Below are 23,726 nucleotides of genomic sequence, written 5' to 3'. Positions count from 1 at the left end.
GTATAGCTCCGGGGAGCCGAAGGGGCTCTCCACAGAAAATTTTCAAGTGTTGCTTATTTGAGTTTTAGAGCCCTTTTAAATCCACTTTGTACAAGAAGGAAGAATGAGTCACACTAGTACAGATTTTAGTGTATAATTGATATATTCAACCAGTAAAAACTTCATAGCCCAACTGTTCCATTCTGCCCATCACATTACGTACCATTCACTTGCCTCTCATCATCACATGGCCGTTCGCTATTCCCTACTTCTAACTTTCTCATATTCATATTCTTACCTTGCTAACTCCTCTGTTTCCCCATCTATAAAATCTGGGTCGAGACTAGTGAAGTCTCCATCCATCCAATACTTCTCATACTTGCGCCACTTCATAACTAGAGTAAAAAGTTCATCGTATGGCACCAAACAGTCCTGCAAATCAATTACAGTATTTAATCAAATGCCCAAAAATCAAAGCAATTCACAATAAGCAAGAATCATATTTTAGTAGCTAAAATGGTTACCTCTTTTGCCCAAACATACAGTACTAAGGATCAGCAGCAAATAGCCCTATTGGCTACACAGGCTTATGTCTATGGCCCGGGGAATTATTTAGACTATGCCGACATGAAGAAGTCAACGTCTGGGACCCTGAACGTCCGACAAAGACTGAGGACGGAATCAGCGTTGACAGTCCATTCCATGGAGAGGAGATAGAACTGAGACAGCCCATCAGCCAGGAGAGATTTGACACATTCTGGATATGAACGGCATGGAGATCCAAACCCCAAGAACTCGGCAAACGACCATTCGAAGCGACCAGCTCCAAAGAGATAGGGACTGCAGGAACCTTTCCTGCCCACAGTTGAGACAATGAACCATGGGGGAGCAGTCTGAATGCAGCTGGATCACAGAGCCTGGAGGAAGCCGAACCCTCTGCAGAGTTTGCCACACAGCTCTGCAAACTCTCGAACCGTACTGTGCACTCAATGAAGGAGGGAAGGTCAACGACCCTGGCTGACCTGATGAGCACTGGTCACAAAGCCCCAACCAAGAGCAGGGGCATCCGTGAAAACCTCGAGCAAGGGTGGGGGATGGTGCCAAGGAACCGAACCCCGAAACGCCCGAAGAGGGAGCCGGTGATGCAGCAACCAGTGCAAGGTCAAAGGAGTTCACACCCAGCAAGAGAAGCAAACGTTGCTGCACTGAGGAAACCAGAACACCCCACCAAAGCCAACCGCTGCTCAGGGAAAAAGCAAGAAGGGCAAAGTTCAGGCTCCCGCATGACTGCTCAAGCAATTGCTGACTCACCTGACTCCCTCTTACAACCAGATGACAGCACTGATGAAGGTGGAGCAAGGCTGCCGGAGGTAAGGAAAGTCATGCTGACCATGAATCCCAAACCAGGCCCAACCAGCTCCAAACCTGGGATAGAACTTACTGGGACTTCTGACAGTTCACCAAGAACCTGAACCCGGGGAGCTGGGAAAGAACCAAATCCCTGGCTCATTGACAGCATGAGCCTCAAGAGCCTGCCTTTCAACCAGAGCGAGCACTGCGCCTACCAGACGAAGTTTGGGGACAAACATCCAACCTAGCTGTCGGCACCATAAAAGACCCACCTCGATTAACAGCAGGGCAGTGATCTGCTGTTAGCTCTCACCTTTCGCAGTATTCTACTTGAGCCAGGGTGTTGCCATGGCTCAACCAGTTTACTGTGAAAGACAAGAATGACCCCAATACACACACAATAGGTCCTACACAGGATGGCAACAATAGTTGCAGCAGACAAGAACCGAGACAATGTCCTCAGAAAACAACAAAGACCAAAAAGGGGGAAGCAGAATTGAGAGCTAGGGTCCATGCTGAATCCAAAGACTGAGCCAGCATGAGTTGCTGACATGCGTGACAGGTGGTGACAAACATGAATATTGCCTTCCGGAGGATCAAAGCAAACAGCTTAAGGAAGGCAGCAGAGGCCAAGACCCCTGCACAAGGGATCACACCGAGCATCCCAACATCCACTTCAAGCCAATCACAATGAATCTCAAGGAGGCTCAAGAAAAGCATGACTGAAGGAAAGTGCAAATGGGCAGGATGGTCGTCAGCAACAGGGCAAACTGAGCATGTAGCATCTAGCAGAAAAAGACCCACATCACAGGAAAGGGCAGAAGTGAAGAGGCAAATACTGAGAGGCTCTAAAGAACCTCCCAAAAATACCTGCAACACCGAAGACACTGCCTGCCAGTCAAGCGTGCAGGTACGGTAAAATCTGAGTCAAGCCCCAAAGGAGAACAAATAACAGTCCCCTAGCCAGGATGGTTCCTGAACCTCGTAACACATCCAATACAGGGAAGAGGAGCCGAACTCAAATGAACTTGGTCTATAACCGAGGCGTAGACCAGATCATGCAAGAGGTGCGAACTAATGGCCTCCTAGGCCTCCGATTGGGTAACCCAGGAGGAAGGAAATCTCTGGAAGGATGAATCTGACTAACCCAAATGTACACAGAAACAAACCCTGAGAGGAAGTGGGGGCAGCTGCACCAAAGTCTCAAAAAACCAGCGTTGAATGTAATGAAACACCATTTTCTGGGTGAGACCCGGAGGCTCCCCGGAGCTTTACCGGCTGATATGCTAATGTCAGACTTTGGCATCAGTCATGTGTATGGAGTTCTAGGGCCTACCGGGGACCACGAGCCAGAACCTGGCCCCCTCAGAGAGGCAAGGGGAGCAATGGCCTATAGAAACCCCCGTGTGGTTGGAAGCATTCTATGTCTGCCATCGACCGGGTCAAGCATCCAGAAAGGTAAGCATTCCAAAACAAACCCCTATTCTGGTGAAAATTGCTACCTAAGCCGAACTAGTGAATAGAACTCTTCAACAGAAAACACGGAAACTAGTATGACGTCATACGTCACCGCGCCGCTGTCTGCGCAGCTCCCCCCTCCCCGGGAGGGGGAAGGGGGAGCCCCAGACCTCCCACGCCGGCTATCCACCCATCAGTTCTGAGGCTGGATGTCAAAACACGCGAAAAACGCCGACCGGAGGGAGGGAGGGTTGCCGGGGAACCTCCGGGTCTCACCCAGAAAATGGCGTTTCATTACATTCAACGCTGGTTTTCTGGGGGGAGCCCCGTCGGCTCCCCGGAGCTAACTACCCACAGAGGAAGGTCAAAGGGACAAAACCGGGAGGCGGACACCACGCACCCCCCAAGGAGGCGAGACAACCGGCAGCAAACGCCAACCCAAGGCGCCACAGCCCCGAAAATCCCGGGAACAACACGAGAACCACGAGCAGCAAGGCCCCTGCACGAACACCAAAAATCCATGCCCGAAAGACTGCAAGGCCACGTCGCCCAGACGGCAGCGAGAGCAGCGAAGCCACGAACGCCACAGGCATGAGGGAAGAACACAGGCAGCTTAGCCGCAAGAACACGGCTGACCACCCGGGACACCATCACCCGCGAACCGGGAAGAACAGAACCGGATCAACGCAAAACGCGCTCCGGACCCAAACGCCGTGGCACGCAAACAACAGCAGAGGGCCGCCACTGAACACAAAAACGACACACCCCCGGCCCGACCAACAAAGCACCAACAAACCCTGGACCCCTCCAGAATGCAGCAGCCCCACCCCGCGCCAGAAAAGATGGAGACTGCTGCCATCAAACAACCAAAACGCTAAAACCGAAGGAGCAAGAAAACACAGCGAACCGACCCCCAGAGGCAAAGGCCCAAAGGAAAGAGCCGACGAAAAAACACACCGGAACCGAAGGGGCACTACCAACCGAGGAGAAGACAGAGCACGCTGACCAGAGACCAGGATGGTGCAAGCGGCGCACGAACAGGCCGGAGGTGAAATGACGCACAAGACAGCTGACTAACGGTGCAGAAGCAACACCAAGACCGAAAGCAAGCTGAAGCGGCTCCGCCTGCGCCACACGAAAAGAGGCGACAGTATGTGGCAAGACGACGGCCCCCAACCCCCACTAGAAAACCAAGCCGAGAGTAAACCAAGCCAACAAGAAGGACCCACCGAAGAAGGGACAGGAAAAGGAAGGACCGCCAAAACACCCCATACTGCCGCCAAGAAAGCACGCAGGTGGGACACCTACCACGAAGCCACCCGACCACCAACCGGAGGCGAGACCACGAGGCAGAACATAAGCAGCCCCGACAAGGCCCCCCCCGAGCCCAGGAAAAAGGCGGAGCCGCGAGAAGATCTCGGGCGCGACCACCGAAACCCAGGCGGCACAAGGAGATGGAACGTCTGCCGAACAGAAAAACTCCGAAGCATGCAAGCCCGCCAGGAGTTCAGAAACGACGGGTCCGATGCGAGACATCGCAAGAACCCCCCCAAAAAAAAAATAAAACAACAACAACCGGCAGGGCAAGCTAGGAAAACCAAAGAAGGCGGAAGGGTCGCCGCCAGAACAGTACCCGAACCAAGGGGCACGAACAACTGCAACAGACCGAGACAAAGAAGCACATCACAGGACACAGGCTGACCAACGCCTAAGAACACACGCAGAACATTCCTGCTGCAGAAGAGGCAGGAAGAAAGAGCAGAAGCACAAAAAAAAAAAAAAAAAAAAAAACCAGGAGAACAACCAGGGGTGGACAATCAGGCAGGGACAAAAACCCCACGCAATCCCCAGGCACAAAACGGCAGCAAAAGCGCCACTCCACAACCGGACACAGGAACAAGGACACGCCACCGTGAAACACGGTACCAATGCTCACGTGCAGCAGCAGCAGCAGCAACAGGCACCACTGCAACATGCAACATGTAAATAGCAACTCCCCTCTGCAAAGGCAGAGAACGGAGCAGGCAGACCCCAGACAGGGCCAACGGAGACACGACAAAACCCTGCAGGCCCAGAAACCTGCACCAGGCGACCGACGGCGGAGAAACCCCGCTCGATACCTGCTGGATGAGGTACTGGGAGCTCTTTTACACCTCAAGCCCGGCCCAAGGTCAGGCCAGACCGGCCAGAGGATGGCCCACCAGGCAGCTGCTAGGAGCAGTCCACCGGCCCACATACCCCCACAACCAGGACGGGCCGGAACTGCCATACGAAAACAGGCCAGTGCGCCCTGGAAGTCCACGGACGAACCAGCAAGAAGGCTTATGCTCGCAAGTAGGTCGTGTAACAAGCACAGACCACTGATGGTAATACAGTGTTCCCCAAAAGTGCCAATAGCACCACTGCACTCCACTGGTACTATCCCGCAAGTTCTACCAGATAGGCGGGACCCAAGAGCCAGAGCTCAAATCCTGCAAGCACAGCCAGGAGCCTCACCAGGTGAGTACAGAACCAACCCTACAACCCCCACACCTCACAACATTAAAAAAGGAGGGTCCCCTGAACGACACCAGCATGGGTTGGACATGCACATGAGGGGGACAGGAAGGGGTGATAAAGGGACAGTCACTGGTGTGCGAACGGTCTCAGTCGTACAAAATTATACCTAAATAAAGACAGGTATATGAACACCGCCGCATCCAGCGCCCGGCCAAAAGACGCCAGACCGCAGAAACTCACCTGGCGAATGGTGGCTCGAACTTGACACGACTCAACCGTGCCCAGAAGAACTTGGGAGCACCGCCAGGTGAAGACGCCAAAGCCGGACCCGCAGGAGAACAGGGAGAGGCGAAGGAGGCGGTCCACACCCATGACACAGAAAACCGCGGTGTCCTCCCCACAACTGGGAACCAGGACACCCCTGGCGCAAAGGGGCACATACCGCAGCCAGGGAGAAGAACGAGAGGCGAAGCACTGTAGCAAAAAAGGGCGCAAAACCCCAGCACTGAACCATCGCCCAGACCAAAACAAACTCCACGGCGCATGCGCATAACACGCTGGCCGAACCGCACACCCTCCCTGCGGGAAGGCGCCAGCCAGGACTATTGCACGAGAAAAAGAGCCAAAAGAGGAAGCAGGAACAATAAAACCGGCCAAAGAAGCAAAGAGCCCAAAAAAAGGGAACCCAAACGGGCGACAAGTAGCCCAAACGGCCGACAAGTAGCCCAACCGGGCGACAAGTAGCCCAACAGGGCGACAAGTAGCCCAACAGGGCGACAAGTAGCCCAACAGGGCGACAAGTACTAGGAGCCGACAGACGTTCCAATAATGCGGGAAGTAGCGAAAAACCTTCCCGTACCCTCGAGAACACAGAAGCCAACACTAGTCCCGAAGGCACACGAAGGCGCAGGCGCACCCGAGATCAAAAGTCACGCAGAACCCCATCGAACGGGGAAACATGACAAAAACACCGTCCCAAAAAGCGGGGGAGGAAACATCCACCCACAGGACGGAACCAACCGACTCAAAGGCCAAGGAACCGAGCCCGGGGAGGGGCCGACGTCCAACAGCACGTACGGCGAGTGGGGAGGAAAGACCCCACTCCGCGTAACCACAAGCCCCGCCTAGAGGGGGATAAAACCCCCCACGGGGTCTAACGGGGCCAAGGCCCCCCCAAGTCAGCCCCTCCCCAGCCCCGGGAACCTACACGACAGGCCCCGGGGCCGAGCCGTTCCCCCAAAGCCCCGGCCATACCAGAAAACCGGGGCAGCCGTGAAAACACTAAGGAAGGGAGCCCACTGGCAGACTCATACAACACGGCTGGAGGAACAGGCCCAAATGCCCCCGTCACTACCCCGGAAGGGGAATTCCCCGAGACTGCCCGAGTCTCAACACCACCAAACACCCCGCCCTGAACCTACAGACGGTAAGGAACCGGATGCAGGCAGGAAGGGTGAACCAGGGGAAAAACGAAATACAACGGGGCAGCCCCGGGGCTCCCGGGGAGGAAACCACGAGAACGTTGCCACCACCAAGGCTCAAGTGCAACGCCCCTGCTGCCCGCACCCGCTTTGTTAGCACAACTGGGTAACCGAGCCACAACGAGCAACCAAACTCGCAGGACACCGGGTCGAAGGTGTCACCGACCCCACAGGCAGCAGACGGAGGCAAAACAGAGAGTCACCCAGAGACAAAAGGTGAGAGCAACCCTCAAACTCGCTGGAAGCGAGGGGGGGGGCTCTGGGGTCACATCCATCGGACCCGCGCGCCCCCAGGGGTTTCCCAGGGTCCCGAGCGTTTACTTTAAGAGGACTCGCGCTCAGGTAATCCCAGGCAGGGTACTGCTAACCGGCACCCAAGCTACCAAACAACTTTCTAAGAGCTGAACCCCCGGGACGTGTACACTCACGGGGACCTAGCAGGTGGTACCACCAGAAATACTCAGAACACAAGGGATACAAGGGGCAAGAACGAAGGCAGACCCCCCCCCCAGGTATATAAACAAAAGAAAAAGAAAACCCCGCAAGAGGACAGCGTACCCAAGCGGAACAGAGCCGGCCGCTATGATTGGTAAAGACAAGCTGCACAGTACCCCGCGCCCCACCAGTGCAAACACTGCCCCTTACTCTAAGGCGAACAAGGGAGACAGAACACCCGAGCACACAAAGAGCGGCCGAAAACCAAGCGGTAAACGGCCAAGCAGGGGCAGGACCCAAGGAACTTGTGGAAGGTGGCCCCAAGCCCCAAGGGCAGTACTTACAGGGCACCTAGGGAAGGGAACCCTAGGCGCATGCAGCCCGAGTACTGAAGAATCACACCCGGCTCACGCACCACCTAGAAAACAGACACCACACTCTAGGTACAGTGCTGAAACAACCACTGGAGCCGGAGCACATAACCATTGCCTATAGCATCAGGCGAAGAACTGATGGGTGGATAGCCGGCGTGGGAGGTCTGGGGCTCCCCCTTCCCCCTCCCGGGGAGGGGGGAGCTGCGCAGACAGCGGCGCGGTGACGTATGACGTCATACTAGTTTCCGTGTTTTCTGTTGAAGAGTTCTATTCACTAGTTCGGCTTAGGTAGCAATTTTCACCAGAATAGGGGTTTGTTTTGGAATGCTTACCTTTCTGGATGCTTGACCCGGTCGATGGCAGACATAGAATGCTTCCAACCACACGGGGGTTTCTATAGGCCATTGCTCCCCTTGCCTCTCTGAGGGGGCCAGGTTCTGGCTCGTGGTCCCCGGTAGGCCCTAGAACTCCATACACATGACTGATGCCAAAGTCTGACATTAGCATATCAGCCGGTAAAGCTCCGGGGAGCCGACGGGGCTCCCCCCAGAAATCAGATATTATGTTCCCCACTCTATTCTCCTATCATAATACTACTTACTAATCTATCCCTATCTTGCATGTGGTATCTGTGCATGGGGTTCAACCACTGCAAATTACCTCGAGCCAATCATCACCCAGCAAAAACCTGCTCTCAGAACTAAACCAAACTGTTTTCTGACAACACAGCTCCTCTGTTTAAATCTATAAATAAAATACTCACTCACTTCACACATTCTCTTGTACTATTTACGTGTACAAAACCTTGTTCCTAAATGCTAATCCTGATCTGAAACTCTTCCTTGGTTGATGTAACAGAACCCATGAGCACCCCACCATAAATAAAAGTCTTTGATATCCCCAGAGTCAAACTAAATCTGTGCAAATTCTCTATGCAAATAAAAGGACCCAGTCTATGGAACTCTCTTCCTAATGATTTTAAAAAATTGTCAAACCTTATTCAAAAGTAAAACCAAAAAGTACCTAATAATCCTTGTAGTTGCCTACCCTGTGCTTCAAACTCACATTTTATCTATGATGATAGGCTAATTATTAATCTATGAGGATAGGCTAATGGTACTAAATCCAACAACCAAGGAGGATAGAATAAACAGAAATAAACAGAAAAGAAGAAATAGCCTAAGCTACTCTATACCTTTGAGATTTTATTCTCTCAATAAACATACTTTAACATCAAAATACTGTAGTTAAATTGTAACAACAAATAACAAGAGGTACAACAAGGCTAGTAGATGAACAAATCCACAAGGGCCGTGACGAGGATTCGAACCTGCGTCCGGGAGTATCCCAGACACTGCCTTAATCGACTGAGCTACGACAGGGTAAAGAGAGTTGTAACACCCAAGTTGCAACAGTTGTAACATCTGGTTTCTTATGACAGGTCTCGCGTGGGGAAGAAGGTGAGGTTGTTATTGTGGTGTTATGGTAATTTTGTTCCTGGAGATGTTGCTCAGGTGTAATGATGTAAGGGCAAAGAGGGAGAACGGCCTATTGACATAGCTCGAGTGCAGGGGGAGTTGTGTAAAACCCTGGTTTGTGCCTCGGAGAGGCTGCGGGATCCAGTAAGTTCAGTAGAACTTCGGTTTCAACTCTTTTACCCTGTCGTAGCTCAGTCGATTAAGGCAGTGTCTGGGATGCTCCCAGGCGCAGGTTCAAATCCTCGTCACGACCCTTGTGGATCTGTTCATTTGATGCATCACATTAGTGTGATTTCTGTGTGTATGGCTAGTAGATGAATCAAACAGCCAAACCCACTCTCCACAGAAACTTGGTTGTACTAACCAAGTCTCTCAACCTCTCAATTTTTTTTCTTTCATCTCTTGGATCCTTAATAGATAGGTTACTGCCATCCATTTACAATGTAAAACATGAACAATCATGCAAACGTAATTAGCAAAACTCACTTTAAGTTCAGCCAGAAGAGGAAAGGAGGAAAGCTGGAACTTGAAGAGGGATTCTTCCTGGTTGACCCACGTGACCAGTGTGCTCACCTTCTCCAATCTTCCCTCAAGCTTTCGCACTTCCTGAAGAACAGCCAGTCAAATTTCTGCAAAATACTATATTTTTATAATGCTTAAGATAACTTCAAATATAAAACTAATTAAAAAAAATTGTAACACCTTTACAAATCTATTTAAGACATTAATTTACACTTATATTACTATTTATTTATTTATTTATTTATGCATATACAAGAATGTACATAAGGAATGTGAGGATACAAATATGGTAATTACAATCTTGTAAAGCCACTAGCACGCGCAGCGTTTCGGGCACTACATATTATATAAGATACAGAGTAATGTTAATAGAGGAATTATAAAATAATATGATAGCACAAGGTTTTTGGTTAGACATGATTTAAACTGCAATGCACGCATATATGAACAACAATAGGAGGTTGCTAAAGTAAGGAAATCAGGTGCTTTGTTTTATTTTTTCATATATTGAATGTTGAGGAATTCTTTTATTAGAAAGGAAATTCTATTTTTCCATATTTGCACAAAATGTTCGGCATGTTAGTGTCTTTGCAAGATGTAAGAACACTAATGTTCTGTACTCTCACAAACCCAATGAACCTTCTTGTATATATAATTAAATAAACTAGAGTAGAATGTAATATAACGCCATTTTCTGGGCGAGCCCCGGAGGCTCCCTGGAGCTTATCGGGCTAATGTATTTTATATTAGACCGGGACATTTGCTATGGAGTTCAGACCTACCAGGGACCAGCACCAGAACCTGGTCCCTTCAGAGAGGTTTCAGGGAGCAATGGCCCTGGAAAACCCCCTTGTGGTTGGGGGATTTCCTTATCTACCATCGACCAGGGTTAGGCACCCAGAAAGGTAGGCATAACAAAACAAACCCCCACATGGTAAGAAACTAAATAAAAAACGAACAGAGAGGTAGAAACTCCCTACAATCCAAAGTTAACAAGCAAACATCACACTTTACTGCTGCGCCGATTGTACGCGCAGCCCTCCCCGCCCAGAGAGGGGGAGGTGGGAGGGCCTCGGACCTCAATGCACCAGCTGCTTAGCATCAGTTTGGAAGCTAAGCTTCAACCAACGCAAAAAAACTGCCGACCGATGGGAGGGAGGGAGAGTTACAAGGGAGCCTCCGGGGGTCACCCAGAAAATGGCGTTTCATTACATTCAACGCTGGTTTTCTGTAGGGAGCCCCTATGGGTCCCTGGAGCTACATACCTTAAGAGAAGGAAAAGAAAGGGCAGACCCAGGAGGCAGCCGCCACAAACTACGCAACACGAAGTCAAGACAACAGGCAGCAACCAGCAACCGAAAGCAACACAAGACCGCACAGGAACAAACACGCTCACAAAAGAATGGGTGGCCAGGAACCTGTGCGACCCCCAAATCCTCGTGCCCGAAATGAGCCCAAGATGTCGCCAAACATGGCATCGAAAGCTGCAAACGTCCGAACGGCACGGGCGCAAGGATGGACCACAGGCTGGTAGACTTAAGAAACCTGCGGACAACCTGGGAGACCCCGAGCCCTGAAACAGGGAACGAAGGAAACCGGATCAACCCAAAGCGCATCCCCAGCCACGGCACGCAGGTAACGGCGAAGAGCCGCAACCGGATAACACATGACGCACCTACAGCTGCATCAATAACCCAAAGACCCCTCCGGAAAGCAGCCATTTTGACCGTCGCCAGAAGAACGAAGAAAGGCTGCGAACATACAAACCTACCACCAGTACCAAAAGAGCAGAAACCCCTGCTCTGGAGGAGAGCCGGAAGCTCCCCGACCAGACCCAAAGAAGCCAATGCCAACGAAATACAGTATGGCCTTTGAAAAACCAATACCAAACCTTTGAGGCCAATACCAACAGAAAGAGAGCCTTGGAGAAACAATCTTGAACCGAAGGGGCTACCACAAACTGAGGAGAGGAAAGATAAGAAGACACCCTGATCAAGGACCAGGACAGCTCAAACGGCACATGAGCAGGCCTGAGGTGAAAACACGAGAAAGAGTACGGAACGGGGCGGATGTGACGTACACCCCGAACGCAAGTTGGAGTGGCTCCGCCAGTGCCGCATGATACAAGGCGATAGTAAGAAGCATCAATTAACAGTCCTGAAACCCCAAGAAAGGACAAGACAACCTGATGCGAAAGAGAAGACAACCTATAAAAAGCAAGAAAATTGCAAATAGAAACGCCAGGAACGTCATACTGTTGCCGAGATGAAGCTTGCACGTGGGACACCATCAACGAAGCCACCTGATCACCATAGAGTTGGTGATACACCCATGTCAAAAGACCAGATGCGAAGAGCCGATGAGAAGGCCGAACCAGACACGTACAGGACCGGTCCGACTTGTCGAAAGAGACGGAGCAGCGAGAAAACGCCCCGGGTTCGGACACATATCAAACAGCGTCTGAAAATAAAACTGGTCCGACCACCAAGGAACCACGAGGACTACTCTCCTTGGGAAGGACTCCAACCGAGCCAGAACCTGAAGCAACAGCTGGACCGGGAGAAGAGGAACAGGTAACTTCACCTCGACCAGTCCTGCCGAAAGGCATCCACAGCGAACGCCTCGCAGGCGGGTAAGGGCACCACATAGAATGGGAGATGCCGAGACCACGCCGACGCAAAGATGTCCATGTCCACGAGTTCGTACGTCCAGCAGAGCCAATGAAACGAGTCGGCAACAACCAGCCAAGCCGTGAACAGAGGAACGAACCGAGACAGGCCGTCCGCCAAGATGTAGGACACACCCCGGACATGAAATACACGGTTAGCCAAACCCCGAGAATCCAGCAGATGAGCCACTCAAAGGGACCAACCCCAAAGGTCAAGAACCTAAGAGAATCCCCGTGGTTTCGGTAATGACCCACCGGAGAACAGCCCGCATGGAGCCGGATGGCAGACCCGAGTGACCCGAACCCTCCGAAGCACAAACCTGACAGCCACAAACTCCCGAACCATGCTGTAAGCCCAACAGACGGACAGACCCCATCATCCCCGGCCGGCCTCGTGAGTACTGGTCACAAAGCCCCAGCCAAGAGATGACCCATCTGTGAACACATCAAGCGAAGGCTTAGGGAGGCACCGAGACATGGAACCCCCGAATACCTTAAAGAGGAAGCCGGTGACGCAGCATCAACACAAGATCCCCGGAGGACGAACCCAATGATTACGAGAGCGGAAGGGGAGTCCCCCAAGGAACCAAACAGACGCCGGAGCCAAACCCGACCCGGCAGGCAGACCAGCACGACGAAGTTCAAACTCCCGCACAACCGCTCAAGCAACCGCCGAGTGACCCAGGACCACCTCATAAACAACCGAAGGTGGGACCGCAGCCACAGCAACACTTCTGGAGGGAAAGACAAAGAAACGGTTCAAGAGTCCTAAACAAGACCCAGCCAGGTCCGAACCAAGGACGGAACCAGATGGAACGGCCTCCAGATCACCAGGAAACCGAACCCAGTGATCTGGAAAGAACCGCACCCCTGGCAAGCAGACAAGTGGACCGACTGGGAGCCCACACCAGCCAGTAATCGAGGTAAGCCAGAAACTGAATCCCGAGGAGAGACAGACAGGTCACCAAGATCTGGTAAAGATGCGTAAATACACTAAGTGCCAATTACAAACTAGGGAAAACAACAAAAGCGGCAAGCTTGAAGCCCCACCACCAACTGTGCCAGTCCCAGAACCCTGGAGCGGAATGTGCCAAAAAGTGACCCAGAGGTCCTGGGACACCATCCAGACACCCGACCCCAACAATAGCCTGACCGGAGACAACAGTCTTCCGAAGAGGGCAAAGAATCCAGGGCGCAGACTGAACAAGTCCGGATGAACCGCAGATCCGCAAGGCCCATGTCTGCACTAGAACAGGCGAGAACCCTGGAAGGATGGGTAGAACGACCACATCCAAATAACACCCACACCAAGATGACATGACAAAGTTCAGGGGAAGAAGCACAAACCGCCAGCCCCGAAACCCCAAAGGGGGAGAAGCCACCTGACGCCACCAAAGGCCGGAAGACAACCAAAAACGCCCATGAACTGTGGGACCAAGCGAGAGCCAACAGAGCAAGTTGCCTTCCCCCCCAGTGCCCCATCAACAGCAAACGGAACGGATCCCTTTCTGAAAGAAATTGTATACAGTATATATATAAATACACACACATACATACAAGTACATATATATATATACATCTGTACACATATACACATATACATACACACAAAATGTATAAAAACAGACATAGAAGTAAATAAAATTGAAAACATAAAATAAAGAAAAAACAAGCCGCCGGTCAGACGAAGAAGGCATTAAGAGAGCACAAAAACTGTACCAAAAGGCCCACCTCGACAACAAAAATCCAAGGGCCCGGCACGAACACAACACATGCCAAGACCCAAAAAGATCAGCTTGCAAACCAGGAAGACCCCGGAACCCCAGAAGGCAGAACCGGGTCACAAACGAGGTAACAAAAACCCCCTGAACCCACAAGGGGGCCCAAGAGGAAGAAACCTTTGGAACGAAACCAAAGAACCCAAAGGAACCCGGAATCGAACACGGGGGAGCCCAAACCACCACATTTACCGGCGGAATTACACCACAGCAGGGAAAAGCACAGCACCCAGACAGAACCCCCAGGGAAACTGACAAAACAGACCGAAATCTGGGGTGCAAGGTGTGGGAGCAAGCATAAACAGACAGGGACACTGAGCCCAAACCCTAGGGCCCAGACCCAAAACAGAAAGAAAACGCAAAAAACGGTGTAAAAACCAACACCCAAGTATTCCCAGAAGAACGGAAGACGGGCATAAAACCCCAGAAAATAAAATAAACGGCAACAGAAAAGAAAGGGAAGAAAAGGAAGAGTCTAGGGAAAAGGCAGCAAGGAAAGGGCCGCTGGTTAGACCCAGAAGCCTCGGCAGGAGGAACAGGCTTGAAAACCTCCGTCCCCAACCCGAACGGGCCAGCCCTCTAAGTCGTCCAAGTCTCAGCACCAACTAAAACCCCGCCCCGACCCCGAAACCCGCAGACGGTCAGGAGCCGAGAACAGGGAGCGGAAAGGGGCGAACAACACCTAACCAAAACGGGGCGGCCCCAGGGCATCCAGATGGGCAACCAACCTAGGGTGTTGCAGCAACCTAAACCAAGCTTGCAATGCGGATGGCGCCTGTACTCCAAACAGTAAGGACATCAGGAAAGTACTGGAGAATAAGCAGAGAACACAACTTGCAAGACTCCGGGTCAAGGTGTCAGTGACAACAGGCAGCATGAAGGAGGTAAAAAGAGGTGACGGTCACCCTGAGACAAGGGCACAGCAACCAAAGAACCCGCACAAGATGGGTTGGAACCTGGAAGACACATCCACAGGTCCACCAAGCTCCGACAGGGTTTTCCAGGGCCCGACGTAGGATGACAACTACGGGAAGCCTGGGCAAGGTGTTGCTAACCGGTTAACACAAATCTAACAAGGGGTAGATGCTAACACTGAAAAAAACCTGCGACGTGTACAATCATGGGAGCCTAGCAGTGGGCCAGCAAACAATACCAGTGGAACTATAGCCACACTAGGCAGACCCCCACCAGGCAAATGAAAATAAAAAGAAAAGAAAACCCCCACAAAAGTACACCTTCCCCAGAGGCAACAGGAACTGGTCGCCGCATAGGTAGCAGGTTACACATCACCTTGATGCCTCAACCAGCATGAAACCAGTCCCTACCCAAGGCCAAACAAGGGCCCCAAGCCCCAGCTGGCCCCAAGGGCGAGGCAAATGCCGAGCAGCAAGAACCCCTACGGGAATGGGTCCTGAACACCCAGGGCAGATAATCCTAACACACAGCTGCAGTACACACAGGGCGCTTAGGGAAGGAAGCCCCTAAGCACATGCAGTCCTGGTACTGAGGAGGAACACCTGGCCACCACACAACACAAAAACACAGCAGTGAGCTGTGGAGGCAAACACCGCCTAGGAAACTACGGCCAGAAAAGCGCCTGTCCCAGTTGACATTAGCTTACAAACTGAAGTGCTATGCAGCCGGGGCGGTGAGGTCTGGGCCTTCCTCCCCCCCCACCCCTTCTCTTCCCCTCTAGGAGAGGGGAGGGCTGCATGGATGAGCGGCATGGCAGTAGTGTCAAACAAGCAAACGTTTGCTTGTTTCCTTGGGATAGAAGGGAGTTCTACCTCTCTTCAGTTTTTTGTTAGTTTCTTACCATGTGGGGTTTCTTTTGTTATGCCTACCTTTCTGGGTGCCTAACCCCCCGGTCGATAGCAGATAAGGAAAAACCCCAACCACAGGAGGGAAGGGGGGTTCCAGGGGCCATTGCTCCCTGAAACCTCTCTGAAGGGGCCAGGTTCTGGCTCATGGTCCCTGGTAGGTCTGAACTCCATAGCTAATGTCCCGGTCTAATATAAAATACATTAGCCCGATAAGCTCCAGGGAGCCATAGGGGCTCCCCTCAGAAAATAAATAAATAAAATAAATTAACAAATACATTAGGTCCTTTTATGTGCAAAGTATTTTTGCATCAATTTACTCTTCCTCTGGGATTTTTGAAGATTAACTTTATTTGTAATGCTCTTGGGTTCTATTTCATGCACCTAAGGAGTGTTTCATGTCTGGGTTATTTCTGACGTATAGAGCTTTATAATTATTAATAGCACTGAGAATGTAGGGTAAATGTTCAGCATGATTAAGGTTTTGAACAAAGTGTATGTTGTCTGAAGACAGAAGTAAGTAGTAATAATCCAAGAAGACACCAAGCCGGGAAGGCTATGTAGCACTATGTAGCAACTCTGTCTGAAGACAGAGATTGTTATACAGTAGTTCTTATCACCTAATTTCTCACCCTGATGTACTTGTTGACATGACACACATCAGACAGCTCTTCCAGCTCCGTCACAAACTGCTGAATGCGTTCTAAGGTGTGGTTGACCTCACCTGACCTTTCCACCAACATCTCTTCAAATTCTTGTTTTAAATCCTCCAATGACTGAAGAAATAATACAGTAACATTATTATGTAACAAAAAACTAGCATTGAATGTAATGAAATACCATTTTCTGGGTGAGCCCAGGAGGCTCCCTGAAGCTATCCAAACTGATATGTACAATATTAATTTGAGGTCAACAGTCACAGGAGTTCTTATGCATACCAGAACCACGAGCCAGAACCTGGTTCCCTCCGAGAGGTGCAGGGAGCAATTGCCTACAATCACTTTACATTTAAAGTATGTTGTAATTGCCATTGACTGCGGAAGCACCCAGAAAGATAGATGAAACAAAACGGACCATAATCTGGTGAAAACTGCGACCGCCGTCCAAACATAGCAGAAGAATTCCCCCAGAAAGAAAACAAATAAACAGCACTTCATCCAACTAGCACTCCCACTCGTTAGTGCTAACCCCACCCCCACCTGACAGAGGGGTAGGGGGATCCATGCAGCCCACTACTCCAGTTCTTGAACGATAAAGACCGCCGACCAGAGGGAGGGAGGGTATCAGGGATGCCCATACGTTTGACAAAGTCAAAGGAAGGAGGTGGTGTCAACCGTCCACTCCGTGGAATGAAGCACAACAAGCCAACTGCCAGGACATTGGACACTCCCTGAATGTGAATGGTGTGGAGAGCTAAACCTTGAGAACTGGGCAGAAGAGCTACACGAAATGACCAGCCCCAAAGAGCCACGGACCGAAGATACCCTGACCCTCGGTTGAGATAAGAAACCATGGGGGAGCAGTCCGAATGGAGTCTGAGCACCGAGCCCCGAGGAACCTGAATTTGTCACAGCGCTTGCCACACTGCTGCAAACTCCCACACTGAGCTGTGAACCTGACGCAAGGACAGACCCCAAACATCCTTGGGTGGACTGTTGAGCACTGATTGAAAAACTCCAAACAAGAGACAAGGCATCTGTGAACACATCGAGCAAGGGAAGAGGAAGGCATCATGGCACCGAACCCCAAAAAACCGGAAGAGGAAGCCAAAGATGCAGCAAACTGACACAAGGACACCAGGGAATGAACCAGCGATCACGAGTGATTAAAGAGACCGTCCCAAAGATACCAGAACAGCCTCCGAAGCCAGACCCTGCCCAGTGGATAAACTAGTAAGGCAAAGTGCAGAGTGACCCGGGCCCCTCCTTCCCCCCTCAAAACAGCTGAAGGCAGCACCACAACTAGAGCAAAGCTACAGGAGGGAGAGAAACAGTGACAGTCCGAAAACACCACACTAAACCCAGCCAAGGCCGAACCTGGGACAGAACCAACCGAGACTTCCGCCAAGTTACTAGGAACCCGAACCCGGCAAGCTGGTGTTATGACCCCAGGTAGCCTGGGGAAACGAGTCTACCTGATGAGAGTTATTCTGCTTACCTGACCAGAAATTAAGAGGTCAGTAGGAGAAAAATATGCAATAAACATCAGTGGGCAATTTAATAATACAGGCAGAGAATGAGCATCTTGTCAATGTTAGTGGAGATGGAATGTCAACAGTTTGTGACATTGTGACACTAGCGGACAACGGAACATCACTTGAGTTGCCGCAGTCGTCAGAGATGGACGGCCGTTTCAGTGTCTTGGGAATATTGAAGAATACAGCTCTGGATGAAGTGTTTGAGTGCTAGCTATGATGCATAACTGTTGAGGATGCTGCCAAGGGTGCGACACACATTACTTCTCAGCATTTGTGAAGATTTGGAGACGACCTGAAGCCTAGTGGTGGTCGTACCTGTGTGGAACTCTAAATCATAGTATCCTCAGGTGGAGGAGAATAGGCAGGTGTTTTTGTGTGGAGCCTGCCAGGCGACTGTGTGAGCTCAAGTCAGGTCCAGAAGAGCTGTGTGGCAGACATTAAGTAACTTTGTTGGACGTCTTAGAGGGAGCCGGTCGGCCGAGCGGACAGCACGCTGGACTTGTGATCCTGTGGTCCTTGGGTCGATCCCAGGCGCCGGCGAGAAACAATGGGCAGAGTTTCTTTCACCCTATGCCCCTGTTACCTAGCAGTAAAATAGGTACCTGGGTGTTAGCTGTCACGGGCTGCTTCCTGGGGGTGGAGGCCTGGTCGAGGACCGGGCCGCGGGGACACTAAAGCTCCGAAATCATCTCAAGATAACCTCAAGATAACGCCATCTTGGAGCTCCCCCAAGCTACAAATTCTGCGGTAAGATCTTTCATCAGCTGTTTTAATGGTTGCCTGTGAATGGTCGTGTGCCCAGCAATCATGCAAGTGCATATACATGTAGAATAGTATCCACTCAATTTAACAGCCTCTTTTATACCGATCTGCCGGTAATAACGACCGGTTTAGGAGACCGGTATCGAGAGCCTCATATACCAGTCTGGCGGTCGATATTACCGAAGGCCGGTATTGGATTTGTTTTGGCATCAGGGAGGTCCTCACATGGCAAGCAGGCCGCCTACCTCAATTGTCCCCTCCCTCACCCTCACTGAACCTCTCCCCCACTCCCTTACTCCTGCTCTCCCCCACTCCTTCACTCCTGCTCTTCCCCACACCCTCACTTCCTGCCTCCACACCCCCCAAGACCGTTCTGGGAAATGGCTCAGTAGACTGCCAGCCAGCCAGAGACAGCCTGGAGAATCTCCATCTAATACAATAAAGCATTCATGAAACAAGTATTTTATAATTTATTATCCTAATAATATCACTAAACAAAATCTGCAACCAAAAATATACATGATGATGTACATACATTCAGAATTTAAGAAACATCTAGTTAACTGGGTCAAGTGTGTTAGGCTTATCAGTGAGCCGGTCCTTCCCCACCACCGACACACCTCTCACCCCTACACCCATACATTCTCTCTTTCCGCTTCACCACAACTCAACACCCATCCCTCCCACCATCCCTCCCTCCCTCCCTCCTTCCATACCTCCCTCCCTCCCACCATCCCTCCCTCCCTTCCATCCCTCTATCCCTCCCTCCCTCCATCCACCCCTCCCTCCCTCCCTCCATCAATCCATCCTTCCATCCATCTCCATTCTCTCCCTCCCTGCCTACCTCCCAGCCTCTGCCTGCCTGCCTGCCTCCCTCCCTCTCTGCCTCCCTCCCTCCCTGCCTACCTCCCAGCCTCTTCCTGCCTTCCTGCCTACATTTCAGCCTCTTCCTGCCTGCCTGCCTACATTTCAGCCTCTCCAACCCTGCCTGCCTGCCCATCCACCCACCAGTCAGCCATCACTGACACAATGAGTGCATTTGGAGCCGACATGGGGCACAGATGTTCCTTGATTGTGCAGATATGTTCAACAAAGTCACGGAAAGAACACTCCAGCCTCTTGAAAAATCAAAACAATATGCCATGAATCTGACGTCACAGGGTAGAAGGCACTAGAGTGGTGGACCAAGTGGCAGTCTGTACAAAATATATCTTACCTGAATGTTACTTGAAAAATTATCGACACTTAATTTCGGAAATATTGGAGCTGCGGAAATAACGACCAGGGTACAGCCCCATATAGGCCGTTAAATCGAGTAGATACTCCATTACTCTTTTTAAGTACAGATACTCTTTTTAATAAGACAATGAGCTAAAATAAGCAGTTAGATATAAAAGAACATGCTGGAGGAAGGAGTGATACATCCTCTCTCGCAGGAGGTCAGTGGACAACTGGGGGGCGGAGGCTCCCAGTTTCTCTACCAGGACTGAGGCCTCGGCCTCATGAGGCCGTCAAGACATGTTTCCAGTGTGGACTCACTCCGGGATGGGAGAGAACCCACCACAGTTGGACAGCGCGGAGCGACGTCGGAGGGTGTAATTTAGAGCTGGGATACAGGTTTATTATTGATGTTTTGTTAGGAAAACATTTTATTGGCATGGTAATGGAATTGTAGGTTTGTGTGGGAAGGAGTTAATGGAGGACCTTAGAGGCTGGAGAAGAAGTGTATGCTGAACTGGTATAGATAGTTGGTTAAGTCAGGATGTGATATTGGAGTGTGACCAGTTTGTAGCAGCTTAAAAGTGTTGTACAGTAATAGTATATTATATATCTTTTGTTGTGTATGTTTTTATGTATTCAATGTTTGCTAACAGCTTGTCTTTGCTCTTGTTCTGGTGAGGTTTCCCAGAAAGTGAGAGAAAGAGAGAGAGAAAAAGAGGGGGTCACAGTTGCATACAGGGTGACAGTGGACAATAATTCACAAAAAGGGGATTTAGGAGAACATCCCAAACAAGGAGAGCGTGAGGAATCATAGCAGCTTGAGTAGGGTGTGTACTCAAGACAACAAGGCCAGTTTAGGAGCTGCACCCCTAAATAAAGGTGATGCTGAAAACCTTTCAAAGATAAAGAAGCGTACAGGGTGACCTTCCAGGTAATTGCAAGCACTCCAGTGTCCATTGCTGGTCAACCATCAGTAGCAGAAGTGTGGTTGCCCAGGTCAGCTGTTTTTCTATCAGGGAGTGGTTGGGGGGGTCTATTCATATGTATGCAAGTAACAGTCTGGTGCAATAACCAGCTCTCTTGGGTAAAATCCCTAACCCCCCACCCCCCCTCAATATTGTGTAAGAACCAGAACCCTGGCTAGCAGACAAGCAGACCAGCAGGGAGCCCATATCAACCAGTCATCGAGGCAGGGTACCAGCCAGGTACCTTGTAATGCCTCCAAATGCATTACGATCAGTGTAAGAGGAACCAAACTCAAACAAAACCAGAGCCAACAGAGGCGAAAACCAGGTCTTGCTGGTCCGTGTACAGTAAGACACCTGGCCACCACACCACACATACTGCTGGTACAGCCACACAGGGCAAGATCCATCACAGGAACTTAAGGGAAGAGGTGACTGAGCTGACCCTAGCACCTCAATTTCAAGAACAGGAGTGGTGCTGTCGGCTCACCCTCCCCCCCCCCCTATTGAGTGGGGGAGTGTAGCACTAATGAGAGGGAGTGCTAGTTGGATAAAGTTTTGCTTGCTTGTTTGTTTTCGTTCTGGGGAGTTCTTCTGCTATGTTCGGACGTAGGTCGCAATTTTCACAAGAATGTGGTCTGTTTTGTTACACCTACCTTTCTGCGTGCTTCGTCAGTCAATGGCAATTACAACATACTTTAAATGTAAAGTGCTCGTAGGCCATTGCTCCTTGCACCTTTTTGAGGGAGCCAAGTTCTGGCTTGTGATTTCCGGTAGGCATAAAGACGCCTTTGACTGACGACCCCAAACTAATATATTACCTATCAGTTTGGATAGCTTTAGGGAGCCGACAGGGTTCCCCACAGAAATAAAAATTCAGATTAACGAAATTATATCCACTAATGTTTTCAGTATAAAACAAGAATATAAGGACATGCAATGTTAATTGAGAAAACAAACTCTGAATGTAATGAAACACCAATTTCTTGGAAAGCCCCGGTGGCTCCCTGAAGTTACCATCTCCAGTGTAGGTAAGATCAGTCATGGAATTCTCTGACCTACTGGGGACCCAGCAACAGACTCTGGTCCCTTCACAGAGGCACAGGGAGCTGTGGCATTTAAATACTAAGTTATTAACTTATGCCACCACCAAGTAAGGCACTCAGAAATTTTGCAAGACAAAACAAACCACAGCTGGCTGCCTCCATGACCTGCAGGCTCGAAAATGGCTACAGAACTCCCCAAACTACACTATGTAAACAATCGAAAATGTTACAAAACTAGCATTTGCTTGGTTGGGCAAGGAGGCAGGCAGACCACAGCTTACAGGCCAAAATTTTGGGGGATTCAATGAAGAAAGCATTGATAAAAGCAGTCTACACAACAAGTTGGCAAAATTAGATATTATAGTGAGCTTTCATGTAGAAATAATCAGTAAATTGAATGAAAGTAATGACTATTGGTGTAGCAAAGTTTCATGTCTTGAGGGTTTAGTGAAAGATTTGTGCAAGGACAAGAATCAATTGGAAATACATTGCAAAGCCATGGAAGAGGAAAATAAACTCTTAAAAATAGCTTTGGAAGAAGTTAAAGCAAATTTAAACATAAATGACTACATTAGGTTAGGTAAGGAAATTCAACAGGAGAAACAGCTTTTGTCAGCACAGATGGAGGAAGTTACACAGGGAATAGAACAGTGCAAGAAGGATATGCAACTTACCTATGCACAAGTGGCCAAGGAGAAGGAAAAAAATTGAAGTAGTAGTAAAGGAAGCCAAACACTGCAGCAACCAGGATAAAACAAACATTAGGCTGGAAGTGAGAAAGGAATTGGCATCTAACCCTAAGCTGGTGCAAAACACAGTTGATCGAAGTAAGTCCCTGATCATTTTTGGTTGCAAAGGAGATAACTTCTAGGTCCAAAAGAGCTGTAGAAGAAGCAAAAAGTAGTAGATAAAATTGTTGGCCTCGTGGAAGGTCTTACTACCATAGAGAATGTGAGCGACTACAGGAGAATAGGCAGGTACGTAAAAGGGAAAGATTGAAACTTTGAGGATCACCCTAAACGGTGCCAAACAGATGGAAGAAGTACTAAGGAATGCTAGAAAACTACAAAGTGATGAGGATGGGAAAGTGTGGTCGTTAAGACGAGATCTTTCAAGAGAAGACAGAGAGAAGCTGAAACTAAACCTCGTAGAGGCAAAACGTCTAAGTGAGAGCAGAAATGAAGAAGAAATTAATTCTATACTTTTTATTTTTATATATTTATATTTTATAATTCTATACTTTTCTGAAATTAATACAGAATTATATCAACATGTTTGCTGATGATGCTTAGATAATAGGGAAGATAAGAAACCTAGATGATTGTTATGCTCTTCAAGAAGACAAAATAAGTATATGGAGCAACACTTGGCAAATGGAATTTAATGTGAATAAATGCCATGTTATGGAATGTGGAATTGGAGAACATAGACCCCACACAACCTATAAATTATGTGAGAAATCTTTAAAGAATTCTAACAATATCGTATCGTATCCTGGCCGGGGAGGATTTACTGGGCGCAAATCCTTAACTGTAGCCTCTGTTTAACGCAACAGTAAAATGTGTACTTGATTATAACAACGATTCTTCGCGGTGGGGATCGTATTCCAGGGTCCTGCCCGAAACGCTACACGTACTAATATCTGTACAAAAATGTAACAACTCTTGTCTTTTAAATCTTTAAAAAAAAAAAA

At 49.7% G+C, this 23,726-nt stretch overlaps 1 protein-coding gene across 2 annotated transcripts in view; it reads right to left on the bottom strand.

Moving 5' to 3' along the window:
• LOC123768912 (dynein axonemal heavy chain 7) overlaps positions 1 to 23,726 on the bottom strand; it is a 339,155-nt gene that overhangs the window by 255,898 nt on the left and 59,531 nt on the right. For both annotated transcript variants that reach the window (XM_069309142.1, XM_069309143.1), the window contains 3 exons: positions 16,475 to 16,618; positions 9,541 to 9,660; positions 278 to 411 (listed from right to left, as the gene is read on the bottom strand). In XM_069309142.1, coding sequence (XP_069165243.1) covers positions 278 to 411; positions 9,541 to 9,660; positions 16,475 to 16,618 — 398 coding nt within the window. The remainder of the gene's footprint in view (positions 1 to 277; positions 412 to 9,540; positions 9,661 to 16,474; positions 16,619 to 23,726) is intronic.

Source organism: Procambarus clarkii, chromosome 64, assembly GCF_040958095.1.
Source record: "Procambarus clarkii isolate CNS0578487 chromosome 64, FALCON_Pclarkii_2.0, whole genome shotgun sequence".
NCBI classification, from domain to species: Eukaryota; Metazoa; Arthropoda; class Malacostraca; order Decapoda; family Cambaridae; genus Procambarus; species Procambarus clarkii.
Note: the sequence above shows the minus strand (reverse complement) of the source record. Positions and strands in the feature narration are given on the sequence as shown.